The sequence below is a fragment of the Spea bombifrons genome, chromosome 5 (genome assembly GCF_027358695.1).
Source record: "Spea bombifrons isolate aSpeBom1 chromosome 5, aSpeBom1.2.pri, whole genome shotgun sequence".
Taxonomy (NCBI): Eukaryota; Metazoa; Chordata; class Amphibia; order Anura; family Pelobatidae; genus Spea; species Spea bombifrons.
Window position 1 is genome coordinate 41,192,203 of NC_071091.1, and position 23,178 is coordinate 41,215,380.

The window sequence follows — 23,178 nt, forward strand, 5'->3', positions numbered from 1 at the left end:
CATGATTTAATGCATGCAGTGGTATGCCTAGACGGTATTAAGGTTCTCATCAGGATATTTACCATTAAATGTTTTTGAGGCGGTGCTTCTGAGTCCCCGGTGTGTAGCCGGGGCAGTGTGTAGAGGTCTACGTGATTCGCGTAGACAACTTACGCTTCCCCGGCTGTCAGAGATCAGAGTTCCCCGCACCGGTGCGTGGAATTCAAAAGCACCGGTAGGTTTGGGGGGGGGGGGCGGGGGAGTGTTAAATGGGGGGCTTAAGGCATTTCTGGAGGCAGAGTGTTCTATGAAATGCCTTTTAACACCCTTAATGCCACTCTGCCTCCAGAAATGCCTTTTTAACTCTCTATACGCCACTCTGCCTCCTGAAATGCCTTAAACCGCCCTATATGCCACTCTGCCCCATAATATGCCTTTTAACCCCCCTTAATGCCAGAGTGACAAATAAGGGTATAAGGCATTTCTTGAGGCAGAGTGGCACATAGGGGGTCAAAAGGCATATCATGGGGCACAGTGGCATATAGGGTTAAAAGGCATATTATGGGGCACAGTGGCATATAGGGGGTATAAGGCATTTCTGGGGCAGATGTGCATAACTGGGGGGGCAGGTTGGAAAATAGAAGGAAATAAAACCAAAATATTTTTCTCAATCATAGCTTTTATAAAAAAAATAGCTTACATGAATTAACATTTACTGGTAAAACTTTTTTCCTATTGGGTCGCCTTATATTCAGGCTTTTTCTTTTTTTCATAAATTAATATTCAGATTTTGGGGGGTCATCTTATAATCGGGGTCGTCTTATAATTGAGCAAATACGGTAATGGTCTGGTAAGAAAATCATTCCTTTAAAGCAATGAGGGCGCAAGATGTTGTGTTTACACTTTAGCGTACCTGGTGCGTTAGCATGTGCCAGCAGTTTTTCTGTTCTTATCATCGTGAATTCCAGTAGGGGCTGTCTCATCAGTTGTAGTCAGTGCCTTTCTGGGGCATTAACACCAAAACAGTTGTGATCGTTATCAGCCTTATAGTCTTGTTCTGGTGTCAGATTTTCATCAGCGATGACCTTGGCAAATTCATCTAATTTCATCAAATGTCCATTGCTTCATGATCAGCAGATGCTTTATCACCACAAAAAATTATGCCATGTTTTTTCTTAAATTTCTGTGATCAGCCTGTTGAATATTCACAGTTCATCGTGACAGATCTTTGCTTTGTTTCATGATCAGCATGCTGACAGATTTGTTCTATCGTTACTTGGTCGAAGTCTTCATTCTTAGCTTTATGCATTTTTTCTTTTTTTTTCCCACTAACTTCTGTTCATCACTTTCAGCATAAAACTTCATCATTTTTGCCTTCTGCGTCTTCAGCTTGTATATGGTGGTCAATCCAACACCATCTCTAAAAGGGGTTTTGCGGGCGGGCGGTCAGACACTGTACCTGCGGGTCCCGGTAATCCCATGCAGTCCTGCAAGGCTGCCTTTGCGCTGCCCCCTCACAGCATCTCTTCTCTTGCTCTGCCCAGGAACACAGCGGAGTCACGTGATGTGAGCTCACTTCCTGTGACTCCGCTGTATGCAAATGGGAGAGGACTCCAAAGTGTGTTAAGGTATTTGTCCTGTTTTTGGAAACACCATATATGCCTCGCATTTTCATTTATTTTGGCACTTATAGGGTTAAATATGAATGACACACATCGCTGTTTCTAAATAAGATTTTTTTAAAACATGGTATGCTGGGAGTTGTGCCCCAATAGCAGCCAGAAAAAGAAAAGTTTATATTTTTTTTTAAAGTTGACAAGTATTTGACTTGGGGTATTTTAACACTTTTGATTTAACCATTTTAGCGCCAGCCAGTAAAACAACTTGTGATTTGTATTCTGAAACAACCCCGAGTACAGGAATACCCCATATGCATGGGTAGGGCATGTCTCTTTGGAAATGCGGGTTCAAAATAGGAACATGTGCATTACAATTTTCGAACATGGAATTTTGACAGATCAGTTTATTGGGTCTAGGTTTAATTTGAGACACAGTAGAAGTCCCCTATTTAATTTCCTCCAATACTATATATTTCCAGACAGCTCAGTGAATCTAGTTAGGGGCATATTGGCCTGTCCCGTGCAGCCGACCAAAAGTTACCAAAGTTGACCTACCAAAGTTAGGTAGGCTAGCAAGTCTAGCCTAACCAGTCTAGCAAGAAAAAGAAAACATTTTTCACATCCGCTTTGCAGTTTCACCATGTTTATTTTTCTGAGTGGATATACGAAAGAACAAAATCAGTCTTGATTTGTGTTCAGTAACACCCGCCTGAGCAGAAATACCCCACATGCGTAGATATGTAATAACTGGTGAAGTCAAAACTGGAACATGCACATTTCAATTTTTAAACTTTTTGTAATATTTATATGGATAGCTATCACCTTCATATGCTGAAACACAAAACGAAGAAAAAAAATGGTTAGTGATTAAAAAAAACCCACTAAAATAATACAATAAATAAAAAAATAAAGTGAGCTAAGTGATGTCATCATGACATCACTGGCATTAACAACGTGTTCAAGAGGTCCCTAAGAGGACCTATAACCAATTTTTTTAAAATATATATATATAAAAAATAAAACCCTTACATCCCATTGCCCTAACACAACATCTACCCAGTATAACCCTCCTGCCCACGTTCACAACCCCCAAACCCGTCAAGCCAGGGCTTGACAAATTTGTTGTGAATCTAGGCGCCAGGTAAAAAAGTTAGGAGCCAGGATTTTTTTAACCTAACAGTTGGTCAAGAGTGATCTGATCATCATCAGCCCACTTACTAAACTCACAGCATTTGACCTGGAAGCAGCGGTACACTATTCCCAGGAAAAGAGAATTGCTGAACCGACAGCGCAAAAAATGGCAACATTGCTCCGGGACTTATGGTACCAATAACTGGAACCCTGGGATTGAAGTGGTTAAAAACAATGGGACTTAAACACAGGATCCTCACTCACAAGTTTCATCAATAAGCAGGCCTGTGGGAACTCTAAATCCAGACTATTTATTTAGATATTGTTCCAATCAGGTTAAAACATGGGGTTCTTCTTTTAAGGTCCCTGCATTGCCCCTAAATCTGAGTCTCTTTCAAAGAAAACACCTCTCTGGCTACTTGACCAATTATGTGATACCTTTTTCAAGAATCTTTGATCTGCCAATAACAAAAGTTATGGTGGGGTAAAGGTGATGGAAAACCCCTCCACTTAATAGGGTGTAGGATTTCTATAGCTCAGAATCCTTTTAAGCTAGCCCATGAATCATCACAGGGGTCCTCTGGGAATTTGACACTTGCTGCCTGAACAGATACAGAGGGCATGCAGAAAGAAACTGATTTAAATCAACATCAGATGAAACCATTGAAATCTTACACTAAGAAACTAACCACCTCTGCTGGATTACCATACCTGGGAACTTTCCGGCTACCTGGAGCCTTCCCTTGCGGGATGCGGCCAGGACTGCGCACTGATGTCGGTGGGCGGTCCTGCTGACGGTGGGCGGTCCCACTGACGGTGGGAATACCCCCATGTAAAGTAAAAAAAAAAAATGTGCGGGGAGCGGGGCGTGTCAAGACACCGCGACCCGGAGGATTCGGGTCTTGACCCGGAGCATTCGGGTCTTGACCCGGAGGAGCAGCGCTCACCTGGCAATCTCTGGGTCAAACCAGGAGAGTTCCCAGGTATGTGGATTACCCTTCCCTACATCCACTATATCCTATGAGTTAATCATAACACAGACCATATCCAAACTTGACTTGATTTTATCCACCATAGTATATTCGGTGAAGTTACTAGTTGAAACTAAATAAGGGCGTGCTTGCAAGGGAATATTCTTCTCAATCATATTTATTTTTTTTATTAACATTTACTGGTATAACTTTTTTTCCTATAGGGTCGTCTTATAATCAGGCTTTTTCTTTTTTTCCTAATTAATATTTAGATTTTGGGGGGGTTGTCTTATAATCAGGGTAGTCTTATAATCGAGCAAATATTATTCAGTTGAAAACCTTACTAAATAAACAACATTAAGTGTCATTCTGGCCAATTCAAATGTTGAGGTATAATAAAGCTTGGCTTTGCTTTTACAAACATGTGTTTCTTATCTAAGTTGGGATTTGTATGTGTATTAACCAGTTTTCTTCAGTGTTTAAGTTCAAAGGCAAATGTGGCGTAATATTGGTATAATTTTAAGTTACGGATTCAACAGTTTATTCATAGCAGTCTAGAGTAGTATCTAGCACAGACATCTAGCACAGCTCTACTGACTTGCTGCCAGTTCCTTGCCCATAGCCATAACTCTAGTAATAGTAATTAGCATGTTTGGGCATACTTGGCGATGTGTTAACACATCGGTTACAGAGAATAATACACCTACTGTGTTTTTATATGCTTTTTTCTCTCTTAAGCCTCCCTAGATGATGATGTCGACCTAGAATCTCTAGTAAATGACATGAACTCCTCATTAGAAAACATATACTCCACATACAGCAGTGTGCCTGAATCGGTACCACTCATTAAAAATGGTCAGCTTAACAGAAGCCACCTGTCAGACTCAGGAACCAACACTCTTTCGTCCATGCTTCAGAGGCAGAAAGTGCAGCGCTCACAACCAGTGCACATTCAAGCAGTCAGGTAGGACGTTTTTTTTTTTTAAATAAAATATTGGACTAAAGTAGGAATGATCAAATCTGTAAGTTTACAGAATTTACTGTTTTTCGTGTGTCCCTATAAATTATACAGTATATAGGTGTATATAATAAACTTGTTTTTTTCTTTGCTACCTATATATTTAAAATAACCCCTAGATTAAGTCCATTCATTTTCCTGTAGCACCTGTAGCAGAAGGTGACTAATAAAGCAATATTTCATGCTGAAGAGTCAGTGACTTGATCAAAACAGTTTGCTATACTAGTCCTTCCATGACAGTTAAATTTTAAATGAGTCTTGCATTACTACCGATTGCTGTGCGGTTTTGTGGGGACGTGCTATCATGTATGGTCCCAAAATGTAAATATAAAGGGAAAAGATCAAAATCCTCATCACTGGAGTACTCCCCAATAAACCCTTTACCTTTTAACTATTTTCCTTTATCTGTGTTGAGGAGAGGAGCATTTGGTACGTTTTACTTATTTGCCTTTGTGTCAATATTTTGTTTTGGAACCCAATTTAGTAATGTATGATTTTTAATCTAAGACTAATTACATTTTGCATATACATTGGATATATATAAAAAAATCTACACACCCCTGTTAAAATGCCAGGTTCTTGTGATAAAGAATGAGACAAAGATAAATCATGTCTGAACTTATTCCACCTCTAATGTGACCTATACCGTGAACAATTCAATTGCAAAACAAACTGAAATCTTTACAAAATATTTACGAAATAAATACAAACTCACAATAACCTGGTTGGGTTAGTTTGCACACCGTCTTATAACTGGGGCTGGGGCTGTGTTCAGAATTAACCAATCACATTCAAACGCATGTTAAATAGTCATTACACACCTGCCATCGTATAAAGTGACTCTGATTAAGCACTAATAAAGTTCAGCTGTACTAGTAGGATTTACTTGACCTTTGCTTAGTTGCATCTCAGAGCAAAAGCCATGGTCCGCAGAGAGCTTCTGAAGCATCAGAGGGATCTCATTGTTGAAAGATATCAGTCAGGAGAAGGGTACAAAAATTTTTTTCCGAAGCATTAGAGATACCATGGAACACAGTGAAGATAGTCATCATCAGAAAATATGGCACAACAGAGACATTACCAAGAATTGGACGTTCCTCCAAAATTGATGAAAAGACAAGAAGAAAATTGGTCAGGGAGGCTTGCAAGAGGCTTGCTGAAACATTAAAGGAACTGCAGGAATTTCTGACAAGTACTGGCTGTGTGCTACATGTGACGACAATCTCCCGTATTCTTGTTATGAATGGGCTATGGGGTAAGGTGGCAAGGCGGAAGCATTTTCATACAAATAAAAACATCCAAGCCTGGCTGAAGTTTGCAAAAACAAACATCAAGTCCCCGAAAAGCACGTGGGAAAATGTGTTATGGTCTGATGAAACCAAGGTTGAACTTTTTGGCCATAATTCCAAAAGGTACGTTTGGTGCAAAAACACTGCACATAACCTAAAGAACACCATACACACAGTGAAGCATGGTGGTGGCATAATCACACTTTGGGGCTGTCTTTCTTCAACTGTAACTGGGCCTTAGTCAGGGTGGAGGGAATTATGAACAGTTCCAAATACCAGGCAATATTGGCACAAAACCTTCACGACCCAAAGCACACATCCAAATCCTCAAAAGCATGGCATCACCAGAAGAAGATTAACAATTTGGAACGGCCCAGCCAGAGCCCAGACCTGAATCCAATTGAACATCTGTTGGGTGATTTGAAGAGGGCTGTGCACAGGAGTTGTCATCGCAATCTGACAGATTTGGAGCGCTGTTGCAAAGAAGAGTAGGCAAATATTGCCATGCCAAGATGTGCCATACTCAAAACGACTGATTGCTGTAATAAAATCAAAAGGTGTTTCAACAAAGTATTAGTTTAAGGGTGTGCACACTTATGCAGCCAGGCTATTGTGAGTTATCCCCCCTCAAAGATTTCAGTTTGTTTTGCAATTGAATTGTTCACATTATAGGTCACAATAAAGGTGGAAAAAGTTCTGACATGATTTATGTTTGTCTCATTCTTTAACATCACAAGAACCTGGCATTTTAAATTCTTCACCTCTCCTATGGTCGCAACCTCGGGTCCCGGCAAAGACTTCTGCCTGTAAATGTCGGGCATCAGGGGCTTCTCTGCGTGTCTCTGATGCCGGAGGTCGGGTGTCTGTCAGCCGACACTGGGGACAGGAGTATCGGTTTGGGGGTCCTGTTACTGTTTCGCAGCTTGATGCCCGCTGGCCCAGAGACCTCCTGAGTAATATACTTACCGGCTCTCGGCACTCTAGTCTCTCTCTGCAAGAAGACTGGTGGCACGGAAATGACGGTAGACCCGTAAATGTTGCGGTCCTGTACTACGTTTGGAAGCTGTTGATCTGATCTCGTAATTTTTTACATTTTGATTGCCTGACTACTTACTTTCTGCTTAGTAATTTTGTATTTCTGCCTGATATATTTGTTTACCAGTTTGTCTTGTCTGACTACCCGTCCTGTCTTACCCCTGGCTTGTCTGACTACCCGCTTCGTGTACCAACACGTCTATCATGACTCTTCTGATTGTATTAACCACTGCCTTGCTGAGTTTTTACAATTGTGGATCCTGTCCTGAGCTGGCTCCTGCACCTTGCTGTATCAATTCTACATGGTAATATATCTGCTTACACTAGGCCTCCTTGCTGTTGGAATCATCTAAGTCCTGGTTTACTTCTGCTGAGGGCTTCTCCTTTTGGTAGGCATATTCTGGGCGGAAAAACTTCCAGGGTGAGTACCTTTGGTGTGGGTGGTCGCGACACCTATACCTCCCCCGTTTTGTTTTGCCCTACCCCACCTTTGTCTGTTATACAACAGGAGAGATATGGAAGTTAAGTGTCCGTTGTGAGTAAGCGCTCTGGGTTCTGTTTAGGTACTGCGTTTCAAAAGTTTCAATGGGATACAACGGAGGTAATCTATTTCACCCCTTTGGGTGGCAGCAGCAAGACACCTCTTCCACATTCTGTGGATGGTGTCAAGGTGGCCCTGCTGGTGCCTTGGGGCGGGGGAGACTGCCATGCATGCCGCCACACTGTTACTTTCTACGGTAATGGACCAGTTTTTTGGTGACTGAATTTCAGCTCTGCTCCTTCTACTGCCCAAGTATAATCTTGGATGAATGCCGAGAATAGCTTGGAGGTCATGCCTAAAAAAGTTATATTGAGACCAAACATGCAGTTTGCTCACTGTGCAAAAAGACACTACAGGCCTTTGAGGCTATTTCATCAAGCTTTTGAAACTTGTGTTGCCTCAGCTTATGTAGTGAATTTCCTTTGTGATGCGACTATTGATACTTTGAGGGGCTGGTCTGTGGATTTAGTGTCTAAAAGCAAGTTGCACTGCCCGATCAGAAATTTTGAAATTAAGTTAAACTCTATGGAGTTAAACAAAACTGGTGGGCAGACTTAATCAGGTTAATCTGCTTGCATGGATGTACTTGGGATACTCTTGGAGTCTGGTTTTGGTTTAATAGGGACTTGTGACACGTTGCATTACCCTACTACTATGATACGATCTACCTATTGGTCAAATATAGGTGAAAATTGAGATCATGAATTTAAAATCATTATTGTTATAGGTATGTATGTGTGCTTATTTTAGTATCAGTGTCTGGCTGTGGGGGTGGTGTTATATGCGTGTTAATGTGTCTGTGTTAGTGAGTGTGTAGGTGCCTTTCCTCACGTCCCACCCTCTTTTTTTTTTTTTCTCTTCTCTGTTCCTCTTCCTCTTTTCTTGCTTGTTTCTCTTCCATCTCCCCTCATTCTGCCTTTTGATAACCCATCTCTTTTGTCTTGTATTCTCTCTCTCCTTTTTAATTGCCTTTTTTTTCTTTTTTTTTTTTAATTGCCTCTTCTATTATCTCCCTTTCTCATCTCATGATTAATTTTTTTTGTCTCTAAATTATAAATTCACACCTTTCCCAAACATTCCCCCTCAAGAGCCACTTCTACGATGGCTCCTATGACGAAGTGCCTGCATGATATGACCTTCTGGTGCTCAGTCATAGAAGCCCTGGTGGAAGTGGTAGACAGCAGCAGCGGAGGTTGTCTGCCCGTATCAGGCAGATGTTCACCGGCTGCCAATGAGGAATATCCAGGTACCCTGCAGCGGTGCAGGGAACCTAGATCATAACCTTGCTGTTTGCCTGCTGCAGGGCTAAATGAAAAAGAAAAACACCTGTCCGGGGGCCGGGACTGCATGTCCTGGGCATTGGGCAATACGATCAAATTGCGCATCCCTGCGCTAAACCCCGATTATAGGCTGCACCCCCATTTTAAAGACTTAAATTAGGGGAAAAAGTGTGGCCTATAGTCAGGCCAATACGGTAAATTAGAAGATCAACTTTGATGTTTACCAGAAAGTCTAACTTTTCTTAGGGAGCATCATGTCATAAATATTTGCCTGAATATAGGCCGCACTCCCCCCCCCCCACTTTAGGTCTTTAAAGTGGGGGTGCGGCCTATATTCGGAGTTTAGCGCAGGAATGCAGAATTCGTATCGCCCGACGCCCGGAACATGCAGTGCCGGGCAGGCAGCAGGGTTAGGATCCAGATCCCCCGCAGTGCTGCAGGGGACCTGGATCCTACTCTCCGGCAGCCGTGGACGTCTACGCGATGCGCTGAGACAGCCTCCCCTGCCAGCACTTTCCAAGGGGGGAGTGCTGGCACGGGAGGTTGTCTATGCAAATTGCACAGATGTCCTCCGCCAGCCCCGCTAGACACCCGGGAGTCTGCGTTGGTAAGTCTAGGGGCGGGGGGGCATATCTGGAGGGGGCAGAGTGGCAGCATATCGGGGGGGCAGATTGGCAGCATATCTATAAGTAAGGTGCATTAAAATGGCTATTGGTTTTCTGTTTGTATGTAACATATGCTGACTAACTGCGTAATAGATACCAAAAATGTTAAAAACAGTGTGTTAGAATACTGTTTTACTATTCCACTAATGTGTATTTTTTCAAAAAATCTAAATGTCTTTTAAAAAAGGACCTAACTTTTAGGGTGCGGCCTATAATCGAGCCAATACGGTATTACCTAGAATCCTGGCCAGACTTCATCATAAGAATAGTAAAACATGAAGTACATCCAAGCAGGTTATTTTCATGGGATGCCAGATACCCTGTCCATGGTGCTTAAAATCCTACAAGGAAAAAGCACCTAGTATCTTTATAACCATATTTATAACTTCATAGCTATCCTTTAACCCCCTTGTGACAGTGGCTGATTTTTTACGGTGCTTGTGTTTAGCTGTAATTTTCTTCTTTCCCATTTACTGAACCCACGCAAGTTATATTTTTTCAGGACAAGAAGGGCTTTCTTTAGATGAAATTATTTAAATTGAATCATATACTTTCCCCTGCCATTCCAGGTGGCACGAAGGAGAGATGTCTCCACCCCTCAAGAATGACAGGGCCTTCTATAAAAGATTTGGAACCTCTCCAAATCCCCAGTGTAGTTTCCTGCCTTTTTCAGGAAGGAACTGTGGGAAGAAGTTCTGTATCTTTTTTATTTAGTTTTCCAGGACTCCCGGCGGGTACTGTGGTAAGAGCCGGTCACGGCTTTGTTGTTATCAGTGGCGACTCTAGAAACAATATATAGGGGGGCACACAAGATACCACAGTCAAACTGGGGGGGCATTTATAATTTCCACCATTAAATCATACCACTGAAAAAACATATATATATTGCCAAAAGTAATGTGCTATGGAATGATACTTTTGTTATTGGACAGTACAATACTTGATCATTCAACATGGGAAGCCTGAATACCGTATTTGCTCGATTATAAGACGAGGTTTTTTTCAGAGCAAATGCTTTGAAAAATACCCCTCGTCTTCTAATCGGGGTCGTCTTCTAATCAGACCTCAAATAGAGGTCTGATTAGGAGACTAAGATCCCCCGCACCGCTGCAGGGGACCTGGATCCTCCTGTCTCACCCCCCCCCCATCACACACACACTTACCGGTGCTTCCTGCTGTTTTGCCGGGGCAGCGGGTTGACGTCTACGCGATCCGCGTAAACAACGTCCGCTGCAGCCGGAAGGAGGTGTGGCTAGCAGCGGGGGTTGTCTGCGTCCGTTGCGTAGACCTTCCCCGACTGTCAGAGATCAGAGTTCCCCGCACCGGTGCGGGGAACTCTGATCTCTGACAGCTGGGGAAAGTATACGCGACGGACGCATACAAACCCCCGCTGCCAACTCCACCTCCTTCCGGCTGCAGCGGAGGGCGACGTCAACCCGCTGCCCCGGCTGGATGCACCGGTAAGAGGGGGCTGAGAGGGGAGCGAGGGGGAAGGGGGATGAGAGAGGGGGGGAGAGAGAGTGTGTGTGTGTGTGTGTGTGTGTGTCTGTTAGTTAAATGGGGGTATAGGGTGTGTGTGTTAAATGGGGGCATAGGGCATTTCTGGAGTGGCGTTAAGGGGGCATTTAATAGAGCACTCTGCCTCCTGAAATGCCTTATACCTCCCTATATGCCACTCTGCCCCATAATATGCCTTTTAACCCCCTAAATGCCAGAGTGGCATATAGGGGTATAAGGCATTTCTGGAGGCAGAGTGCTCTATACAATGCCTTGTAACTCCCTTAATGCCACTCTGCCTCCTGAAATGCCTTATACCTCCCTATATGCCACTCTGCCCCATAATATGCATTTTAACCCCCTAAATGCCAGAATGGGATATAGGGGTATAAGGCATTTCTGGAGGCAGAGTGGCACATAGGGGGTCAAAAGGCATACCATGGGGCACAGTGGCATATAGAGGGTTAAAAGGCATATCATGGGCCACAGTGCCATATTGGAGTGGCATGCCTGGGGCAGATGTGCGTAACTGGGGGACAGGTTGGAAAATACAAGGAAATAAAAACAAAAAAAATATTTTTCTCAATCATAGCTTTTATTAAAAAAAATAGTTTACATGAATTAACATTTACTGGTAAAACTTTTTTCCTTTGGGGTCGTCTTATATTCAGGCTTTTTCTTTTTTTTCCTAAGTTAATAATCATATTTTGGGGGGTCGTCTTATAATCCGGGTCGTCTTATAATCGAGCAAATACGGTATATATATTAGCCCCTGCTGCCCATATATATTAATATTAGCCCCAGTTGCCGATATATTAGTCCCTGCCGCCAATATATATATAAATATATATCTAAATATTAGACCCTGCTGCCGATAGCAGGTATAGATCAACACATTAACACACAAACCCAGCTTTGCATGTATAGATCAATTGAAATTCACTTGTGATCTCAGCACTGAAGGTATATATCAAATAAACAGAATCAGACATACAAATCCTGTATTTGCATGTATACAATAATAATATATGAAACGTAGCATTGCAGGAATAGATCAAATAAATACATGGAAAAAGCATTGCAGGTATTACTCAACTGAACAAGACATACAAACCCTGTATTTGCAGGTGTACATAAATAATGTATGGAAACATAGCATAGCAGATATGGATCTACAGAATAACACAGAAACCCAGCTTTGCAGTGTAGATCAATTGGAATTCACATAAAAACACGGCATTACAGGTATATTTAAAACCCCCTAAATTACAGGCATAGATCACAGGTTGCACACCCCAAAGCCAGCCCTGGCGTCCACACTGCCCACATAGAACCTGGCCAGCACCCAGATAACACACATAAGATTTGCCATCTTTGTCCCATATACACCCTGCCTGTGCCATCTTGGTCCCCAAGGCTCAAACATCCTGCTAGTGCCATCTTTGCCCTTCCACAATTATACATCTATGATACACACAAACGCATTAACTCATGCTCTCCCTCATTCAGACAATTCATCCACATATTAACTCATGCTCTCCTTCATTCAGACAATTCATCCATTTTAAGAAACTACACCCCTTGGAGCTTCAAATGAGGGGCTACATGTATTTCTAGGAGAAAGGTTGAGTGCACAAATAATGATGGAATATGTCGTTTTGGCTAGTTTTTCTAACCGTAGCGACATGTTCATTTGTGTATTGCGCACTCCAGGTTTGTACTAGAAACACATGTAGCCCCTAATTTGATGCGCCAAGGGGTGTAGTTTTTGCAAATGTGTACTTTGTGCCATAATTTAACTTCCTATGTGAGCAGTAATGCCACGTCAAGGCTTCAACCCTAATTACTGATCATTCACACGCCTTTCATATCTCCATTCACTCGCAGAAGCACACACCGTTCTTTCCCCTTACGATCCCAAAGAAATGATGGTAAAGGGAGAAAAAAAAATCACTTTTACAGCAAAAATAAGTTGGTTACTCACGTACCGCACAGGCTAAATGGCTGATTTTAATAATATTTGCAGTTCATCAGAATTTCAAAAATTGCCTCCCTCTACCGTTGGCTAAATTTAACCCCATGATCAAAGGGATCATGGGATTAAAAATTAGTATAGGCCATTTTTAAAAAGGGAATGTGACTTTTTATAGCTATATGATCACTGTGGTAACATTGGCTACCACAGTGATAATTTAGCTAGAATACTTAAACTTTTTTTTTTTTTTTTTTAAGTTAAACTACTTTGTTTAAATAATTTAATTTGGGTCTCTAGGCAATTTTGATCTTTTGTATCTGCCTTTAGAGACCCCCAAATCATTTTTTTTACATTATTTTTTTAACGTAATTTTTTTTATTCTTTTTTTTACAAGCTATATACCATTGGAAAGGTGAGGTTTTACCTTTCCAACGGTATATGTTGGGGGTCTGTAGCTGCTTAGATGCCTGAGATACAGGCATCTAAGCAGCATGCCCCCATACCTCTTTAACTGACAATTGTCAGTTAATAAAGTTGCGCGGTGACGTCATCGCGTCATTGTGCGAGGCATCACCGGGCGGATCAGGTGGCCCCGGTGATGCCCTTCAGTTTGAGGGGCAGATCGCCGGGGTAGGTGGTGATGGAGGTCCACAGACCTCCATCAAGGTAGGGTAGTGCTAGCGACGGCATGGTGCCGTCGTTAGCACCTGACTGGGACTGCTAGCGATGGCACCATGCCGTCGTTAGCAGTCAAGGGGGACTGCTAGCGATGGCACCATGCCGTCGTTAGCAGTCATTGCGGGACTGTCCTGGGTGGTTCCAAATTCGGTGGGGGGGCAACAGGGGGGGCAATTGCCAAGGAATGGGATTTCCCAGGTAAGAATGGTGAAAACTTGAGAAAAATATTGAATTGAAAAATATTTTACCCGTCTATTTGCCAGCGGCAAAATCTTTTACAGTGGTGTTTGTGACCGTTCTCCGCAGCAGTCACAGTGTGTCCTGGAGCATGCCCCGTACGCGGGCATGCTTGCATACACACACGTGCGCGGGCATGCATGTGAATTAATATTAACCAGTAAACTTTTTTCTTATAGGGTAGGCTTTTTCTTTTTTCCTAAATTAATATTAAAATTTTTGAGGGACTTATAATAGGGGTAGTCTAATAATCGAGCAAAAACAGTAGTTTCTCATTTTCCAATGTAGCCATTTTAATCGCCTTTTTGCAGGCTTTGTTGGCATCTTTGTATGCCAAGTTTTTTCTGCCACACTCATTTTTCATATATGAGCCATACAAATTAATACAGGGTTAATTTAATAATGAAACAAGCAGTGGACAAACAGTTTTTTGGTCAACGTTTATATGTAATTCTATCAATACTAAATAACTTAAACAGTAAAACAAAGTCAGTCCACAAACCATTTAAATAAACAGATGATTGGGGCGCAAATACATATAGGAAAAAATATAATAGTGCAGAGTGTATAACCAATAATAAGTGATATATGTGATATAGTTGCACAAACAATATAGATGCTTCGGACCCATCAATGTGTAGTGAAAAAAATTATTTTATTAATCTTCATGGAGAGTCTATAAAAAAAAAAAAAAAAAACTACAGTGGTGCAGTATCTTTAGGCAAAAACAAGTATGAATGATGGAATTGCGCTCACAGTCCGTATAGGCACAACATGAGTAGTGTGCATGCAAGCTCGTAATGCCAAAAAGTCTGCGGTAGTGTAGCTGAGAATAAGTCCAGCCAAGAAGTGAGTGCAACTATTGGCATATTTACACCCTGAGGAAGAGTGTCTTTTTGGGCTGCTGCAGTCATTTGGGAATTATTATTCACTTACACTTGTGAGCACGAGAATTTGGGTTATAATAGTTTTCCACAAACCATATAAAATAGCTAAATAAAACTGCACAAGGCTGGAGCACCCTGTGGGTACAAACTGCATTTAAGTGATTAAGAGCATCACGGGCCTGGTGCTGAGGATTTTGGTGGCCGTTTTACGGAAATAAATAAAATAGAATCTTAACTCCTCGGCAATGATGTGTACTGGTTAAAGATGACATCAGTGCTCGGCAGATAAAACAAGATCGAATCTTATTGATGGGATTGGGAGTAATCCGTACACTAAAAAAGTAATCATACACGGGATGCCTGAAGCCACAATTTAGTGCTAATCCTTTTTAATTAAATATGCAGATTGAAACAGAGTAAGTAACACAAAACCTCTTCTTTTCCTCTCACTGATTTCTGGGCCTAGAAAGTTTTCTCCTCTGAAGTAACTACAAATTCAGGAGGATGTCTTATCTCTGGATAACTAAAAAATTAAATTGTTCTATTTATTCCTACAGTAAGTAAAGTGCCGGGAAACTTATGACCAAAAACACACACCAGTACAGTCTCTGCCACACCATCACCCAAACATACACATACCAGGACAGGCTCTGCCACACCGATACCCAAACATACACACACCAGGACAGGCTGTGCCACACGACACCCAAACACACACACATACCAGGACAGGCTCTGCTACACCGCAACCCCCTTTAGTATGAATGCACTCCTCCCTCCACACCCTTGTGTATTGATTTTTATGTAATGCCCCCAGCCAGCCCCCTCCCTTGTGTTGATGCCCCCACCCCCTTTTGTACTGCTTAATGTAATGCCCCCATACCCATGTGTATTGTAAACAGCCACCCACCCACACAACCCTTTTTGTATTGAATTATATGTGATGCCCCAACTACCCTTTGAATATCGGTCCCCTTCTACCTATCACCCCAAGTATTTTTTTTTAAATACTTTTTTTGCTTGCTTCTTCCCCTGCAGACCACTCTTCTCCGACATGCTATTCTCCCTGTCACAAGGAACTCTTCCGTGTGAGCCCGCCCCCTTGAGCTTAATGTCGCATCTTTAAAGGGGCGGGACGAAGAGCCTCCTTAAGGCACTGGGTGGCATGGTGCCTGCACACCGACTGCTTTAAAATCATTAAGTGGCCTGCGGAGGCTGCCACAATAGCATCTCTGTGTGCCGGCCTCGAAGTCCGGGGGGCCGCACATTGGATGCCCCTGCCATAGATTATACTGCTGAATTCTCGCTATTATAATTATTGGGATGAGTAATTTTGCAATGTGTGCTTAAAGTTGTTCCATTTGTCTAAGGGTCTGCTGGCTGCTATCTTAGTCTCAGATGATCACACAAAGGCCTTTCATGATGCTATTGTATTGTCACAAAGTTCTTGTGTGAGGAACCCAGTATGCAGCAAGGCACAGAAGTATCAAGAATCGTCAAACAAGCCAGGTCAGGAGTGGAGAAGGAATCGAAGTCAGAAACAGGCACAGGTCAGCAACGGAGATGGTTATCATACAAGCCGGGTAGGAGTGGAGAAGGCAGCGAAGTCAAGAACAGGCACAGGTCAGCAACGGAGAGACAATCAGGTAAGTATAACTCTAAACGAACTACTCAGCAGGAACAATAACTGAGCACTGAATGGAAGTCAGTGCTCGGCTTTTGAATCTGCCGCTCAGACCAGGCTCCGCCCCCAGCGGGTGACGTAACGTTAGTTACGTTACGTCGTCTCCAGGGAGGCAAGCTATAAGAGAGGGGGCGTGGTTCGCCCCCGTACGTACCGCCCATCACTTGCGATGGGGATACCCTGAAGGACCTACCCCGGGTGCTTGCTGGCTGCTGGCACCTCGAAGCAAGGTCCCGGAGCTGCGGGAGAGGTAAGTTTCGAGTACCCGCTAGCCGCTGGTACTCGGGGGAATCGCTACGTTGCGGTCCGTGACGCGGACCGTGACATGTATAGGGCTGCAACTAACGATTATTTTCATAATCGATTAGTTGGCCGATTATTTTTTCGATTAATCGAATAAAAAAAAATGAAAATGTATTTAAAATAATTTAATAAACAAATTATGTTAAATACAAACAGCAGAATAAAAAAAAAAACTTTGATAAAATGCATTTCTGGTCTTTATGTCCCAACCAGTCCCCCCCATTTATGCACATTTGAGTTTGCCACGCTGCCTCCCAGACATGCCACGCTGCCTCCCAGACATGCCACGCTGCCTCCCAGACATGCCACGCTGCCTCCCAGACATGCCACGCTGCCTCCCAGACATGCCACGCTGCCTCCCAGACATGCCACTCCACTCTACCCCCACATATGCCACTATGGCCCCAGATATGCCTTATACACCCTGATACACCACTCCGTCCTCCCCAGACAGCCCACACTGCCCTCCCCACATATGCCTTATATACCCTATATGCTTTATACCCCCAGATATGTCACTCCGTCCTCCCCAGATATGCCTTATACCCCCCAGATATCTCCCCTCAGAGTCACAGACCCATTCGCATCACACTGACACCATACTTTTATAAATAAGTACAGGCTTAATCTTCACTGCCCCCAGGATTTAGATTCCCCTCAGTTTGCCCCCCTTTACCTCTAACTGCACCTTAAGTTAACTTTATTAAATTTAACCCTCAGTCCTCATCATTAAATTAACCCTAAACACCTCATTAACCACAACTGCCCCTAAATTAACCCTAACCCCCCCATTAACCCCAAACCCCCCATTAACCACAACTGCCCCTAAATTAACTCTAAACACACCATTAACCACAACTGCCCCAAATTAACCCTAAACACACCATTAACCACAACTGCCCTTAAATTAACCCTAAACACCTCATAAACCACAACTGCGCCTAAATTAACCCAAACACCCCATTAACTACAACTGTGCCTAAATTAACCCTAAACACCCCATTAACCATAACTGCCCCTAAATTAACCCCACCTCCCCCAACTTTCAGCAACCCAAATATTAATTTTATACTTAGATGAGTGTCGCAGCCATGTGGTTCCGGGAGAAGGAAGGGGCGGGGCCAGTTGTCACAGTGATTACAGGGAGGGACTGGTAAGTAGGAACCGCTGCTGTGAGGCACTGAAACGGATTATATAATGAGGGGTATTTTTCAGAAAAAACCCTCATTTTACAATCGATAAAAATCGATTCAACTAATCGGCAACGATTTTCATTATCGATTTTATCGATTAGTTGTTGCAGCCCTACTATTGTACCCATCGACCATGTGAGGAATCGACTTCAGTGCCAATGTTTAGATTTGATTTTTACCTCGGCAGAGACCTCCTCTGTTTGGATAGGTAGATCAATCAAACCACTGCCTTAATCTGATTTTTTTTTTCACAGGTTTGCAGAAAAGTATCAATTTCTTGGGCATGATCATTGTTAGACAGCACATGAATGGATGAGTATGTAGGTTAGAATAGTAGGACTGGAATTTTTATGCAGTCTTGGAGGGGTCTGTAGTCAGGAGTCCTTCAGAGGTGATGAACCTTGTCAATATTCTAGAAGATTTCTGCTGGCGGAGGCGCAAAACCTAGAGGCTATATGCCTTGTCTCGCTTCCCATATGTTTGTTTGGTATATTTAAGGGATTAAGCAACGTCTGCTATAAGGAGACTCGTAATCTAGGCTCACATCCATCTGTAGTGTTCTCAGATGAGTGTTTTGGGTTTCTAGAGCAAGAGGTTGGGACAGCAGTTGAGTTAGAGAAAAGGTTTTTTGCTCAAGTCTGAGAAATGCTTAATTATGAAGCTCCTAATGACCGTTTTATGGGCTGCCCAGAGAACAGCCGGATTGGAAACAGGATGGTCATTTAGAGAGAAATAGATGTGAAATTTGGCACTAAAGAGTGCAAGAGTCTTAATTGTGCAAGATAGTCATTCATCTTCCATGGTCACTGTTTGGTGTAGTCTGGGAGGTCTAGAGTAATGGATATATCCACATGATCTGATTAGAGCTGAAACAACGAATCGATAAAATCGATAATAATCGATAACGGAAATCATCGATAACGATTTCCGTTATCGATTAATCGAGTGATCAATTCGTTGTTGGAGCACTCGGCTCCTTTTACTTACCTCCGCGAGCGTTCCCCGCTTCTGCTACACGCTCTGCAGTCTCCGCCTTCTTTTAGCTACGTGACGGATGTGACGCGTTCCGGAGGTAAGTATTCTTCATGTCTATGTGCACGGATCGCACAGAGCCACTCGCACAGAGCGAATCGCTCTGTGCGAATGGAGCCACTCGCACAGAGCGGTTCGCTCTGTGCGAGTGGCTCCACTCGCACAGAGCGGTTCGCTCTGTGCGAGTGGCTCCATTCGCACAGAGCGGTTCGCTCTGTGCGAGTGGCTCCATTCGCACAGAGCGGTTCGCTCTGTGCGAGTGGCTCCATTCGCACAGAGCGGTTCGCTCTGTGCGAGTGGCTCCATTCGCACAGAGCGGTTCGCTCTGTGCGAGTGGCTCCATTCGCACAGAGCGGTTCGCTCTGTGCGAGTGGCTCCATTCGCACAGAGCGGTTCGCTCTGTGCGAGTGGCTCCATTCGCACAGAGCGGTTCGCTCTGTGCGAGTGGCTCCATTCGCACAGAGCGGTTCGCTCTGTGCGAGTGGCTCCATTCGCACAGAGCGGTTCGCTCTGTGCGAGTGGCTCCATTCGCACAGAGCGGTTCGTGAGTGTGGGTGCAGGGCAGAGTGGGGGTGGGGGTGCAGGGCAGAGTGGGGGTGGGGGTGCAGGGCAGAGTGGGGGTGGGGGGTGCAGGGCAGGAGACTGGGTGCAGGGCAGAGTGGGGGTGGGGATGCAGGGTGTGAGTGTGGGTGCAGAGCAGAGTGGGAGACTGGGTGCAGGGCAGAGTGGGGGTGGGGATGCAGTGCAGGGTGTGAGTGTGGGTGCAGGGCAGAGTGTGAGTGTGGGGGCAGGGAAGAATGTGGGGGCAGGGCTGGGTGCAGGGCAGAGTTAGAGACTGGGTGCAGGGGCACAGTGCAAAGTGCTGGGTGCAAAGTGCCAGGGCTGGGTGCAAAGTGCTGGGTGCAAAGTGCCAGGGCTGGGTGCAAAGTGCAAAGTGCTGGTGCAAAGTGCTGAATGCTGGGTGCAAAGTGCTGGATGCAAAGTGCCAGGGCTGGGGCAAAGTGCTGGGTGCAAAGTGCTGGGTGCAAAGTGCCAGGGCTGGGTGCAAAGTGCTGGGTGCAAAGTGCTGGGTGCAAAGTGCAAAGTGCTGGGGCAAAGTTTCTTGAACAGTAATAGTCCACCTCTTTTCAGAATGTTTGGGGTTATTTTGTTTCATAAATATTGTGTTTGGGTTCTTGTACTTTGAAAATATTGTTTTTGTATTACATCATAACAAAATAAGAATGTTAATGTAAATTTTAAGTTGTTTTTTAACATCCAGTTCATTAAATTCTTTTAAATAAACGAAAAATTTGCATATTGTTTTTTTTTATCCGATTAATCGATTAATCGAAAAAATAATCGGCCGATTAATCGATTATTAAAATAATCGTTAGTTGCAGCCCTAGATCTGATCATGTGATTGTGTGGATCTTTGAATTGGAGACCCACAGAATGCAATCCATCGATATCAAGAACATTTCTATAAGTGAGTCAAGTGTGGATTAGAAAAGGTGAAGTCTTTTGTAAATTGGTGTTGGATCTCAAGATATCCAGTTTGTGGAACTGCAGGTGTTAATCTATCTCACGTGGGAGGGCAGTGGACAAAGACATGTAGCGGTCTAGCAATGGGCACAAAGTCACATTCATGTATCCTCCTGGAATCCAAAAATGTTGCTTCTGGAACTGTTGCGTGTATATTTTCAAAAGGGAGATTTGAGATCTCCGCACTCGCAAGTAGTATGTATTATGAATAAGTAATCCGTATAACCTGGCTGAACAATGCATGGGGGCCATGGTCGTCAGAGCTGTTGTTACTGGAATTAATAGATGGGTAGACCGAAAGGGAACATCATTAGGACACTGGACCTGTCGACCCAGATAGTGGGGATGCAGTTATTTTGTGGTTAGGAGAGGATTGAACGTAACAGAGACAGGCCTCATCTGATCAAATGGGCCCTTGAGAGGAAAAAAAAGCCCCTAACTGAAAAATTCCCCAGGATAGAGCAGGGTCTATGCAAAGCTCAGGTACTCATCCATACAGGGAAATTGGCAGCGCTGCCTGTCTAGGTGCTTCTGATTCTGTGAGTGTGGTGTCCCTCTCTGTCGTTTCCTTTATAAAGGCGAGGACGTTGTCATGTGCCTGGAACCCCTTGAAGCAGATCCCCCCCCCAACATAACAAAGGCCCAGGGAGTGAAATTTGCCTGTAAGAGGCTTTCATTGCTTTCTCTTATATAGAGTAGATGGTTTAAAGCCCTGAAATAATTGTAGATTGATTACCTTATACCGCGGAAGCGGCAGTTTGAATAATTGCCCTCTTCGTGGAACAATTGCTAGAAAAATGCGAGATCTGGCTGCATCTCCCTGAAGATCTGCAGGAGAAATGTTGGCAGCTCCTCCATAGATGGCCTCAGGAGACCCCTCATTTTTGTGCATGAGCGATTACCAGGGTCTTCCAAGGCAAGTTCCATCTTGGAGACTGTTAAGTAGGTTGATAGTGTCATCCACCAATTGGTTGTAGTTGTTGGTGAACATGGTAAATTGTTCCGCGTGGGACTCGGATTCCTGCCACTGTAATGTCAATTCATAAGTTGGCATTTGGTATGCAATATAATGTGTTTTGTGTATGTTATAGTCATTATTGAGAACATGTGTATGTATTGTGAGAGGGTTCAATATGAATGTAGATTTAGTTTGCCTAGGTTGTATCCTTTTGTTGGGTACCAAACATGCCCAGGTGGTGTATTTCTTCCATGAGAGATGAGAATGGCTACTTTCTAAAATAGATAAACCTAGTGTGTTTGGTGTCTAAAGATATGAGGAATATGACCATATCAAAAGTATAATGGTATATTGTAAATTGCCAGTTTTGGGAAGACTACTGCATTTTCAGGTAGAAGTCTGCACTGGGCTCTTCACAAGTATGATGCAGTGGACTATAAACTGTCAAGGCCAAACCCCTCTGACCCACCTATGGGGGGCTGGTCATTTGGGAATAACCAGGCTCCAATAGATAAAGATAGAGAGAGAGAGAGAGTCTTTTAACAACTGCATAGAGAAACTTTACCACCTGAGTCTCCCACAAGGATTATATATATATATATATCGTTAATTATATATATGTAAGGATTTCTTGTGTTTTCTCCTATTTGATTTTATGGACTGTTTTGTAACTTGTGCTCTGTATGTCATTTTTTACTGTATGTTTGTACACAGCACTGTGAAGTCTTTTGTCAGATTAAATGTTTAATTAATTAGCTTGTGTCTTTGCTCTCTAATATAAACTCACTCTTCTGCGGGCTACGTTACCAAAGGGTTAAATAAATATATGTCTGATTAGTAAAGTAAGGTTGTTATACCATAATTCCACTGTGTTGGGGCAAGCTAAGACGCCCGGATATAAAGTCTTGGTGGTGGCAGCAAATTGTGTACTAGGGGTATAGTGTAGGAGGAATTGCTGGGGTTAATTTAGTGGTTGCTGGGACTGGAGCAGACTGGGGCAATTGCCCCAGGCGGCACTTTTGAAGAGGCGGCACTTTGCCGCCCAAATCGCTGTTTTTTTTTTTTGCATCCGATGCGGCTACCGGTTTTAAAACGGCTGTAAAACTGCCACCGTTTAATTATTTGAAAGCTTGCCTGCATGCCGATCGGTTCAGCTATTTGTTCCGCCCCCTTGAAGATCCGCCGTTACGCTCAAGGGGGCGGGCTCAAGCAGGGCAGTTGCCCGTTACCGCGTGACAAGGAGAAGATCTCGAGGGAGAAGAGCACGTCAGTGGAAGAAAGCCGGCAGAAAAAGTAAGTATTTAAAAAAAAAAAAAAAAATAATTGAGGTGATAGACGGATGGATGGAGTCATGGAGAGACATATTTATGCCCCTAGAGGGTGGCTGGGGAGTGGGGATATAATCAGTTGATTATGAATATTATTGAAACATATTTGCAGGCCTGCAGTGCACCATGTCTGAAATGTGTGCAGTTGATGTTCAGTCCCCTATAACCTCTGTTCTTCCATATTGACGATATTCTATTTAATATGAAATGGGAACCAAAATGGGTGGACTGGTAGGTGGTACAAAGCAAATGGCAACTGCTCAAAACAGCACACATGTATGACCTCAATACCTTAATTGTGCTTTTAACTTCATTATTACCTGGACCGGAGATTTATTAGTCAGGGCAACAGTG

The 23,178-nt window shown here is 43.4% G+C and overlaps 1 protein-coding gene and 1 long non-coding RNA gene across 4 annotated transcripts in view; both read left to right on the plus strand.

The window, feature by feature from the left end:
- Window positions 1–23,178, plus strand: part of GRB10 (growth factor receptor bound protein 10) — a 260,061-nt gene that overhangs the window by 111,160 nt on the left and 125,723 nt on the right. For all 3 annotated transcript variants that reach the window (XM_053468138.1, XM_053468140.1, XM_053468139.1), the window contains exon 4: window positions 4,439–4,664. In XM_053468138.1, coding sequence (XP_053324113.1) covers window positions 4,439–4,664 — 226 coding nt within the window. The remainder of the gene's footprint in view (window positions 1–4,438; window positions 4,665–23,178) is intronic.
- On the plus strand, window positions 22,284–23,164 carry LOC128497907 (uncharacterized). Its single transcript, XR_008354351.1, has 2 exons — window positions 22,284–22,324; window positions 22,743–23,164. It is a non-coding gene; the product is annotated as an uncharacterized LOC128497907 (long non-coding RNA).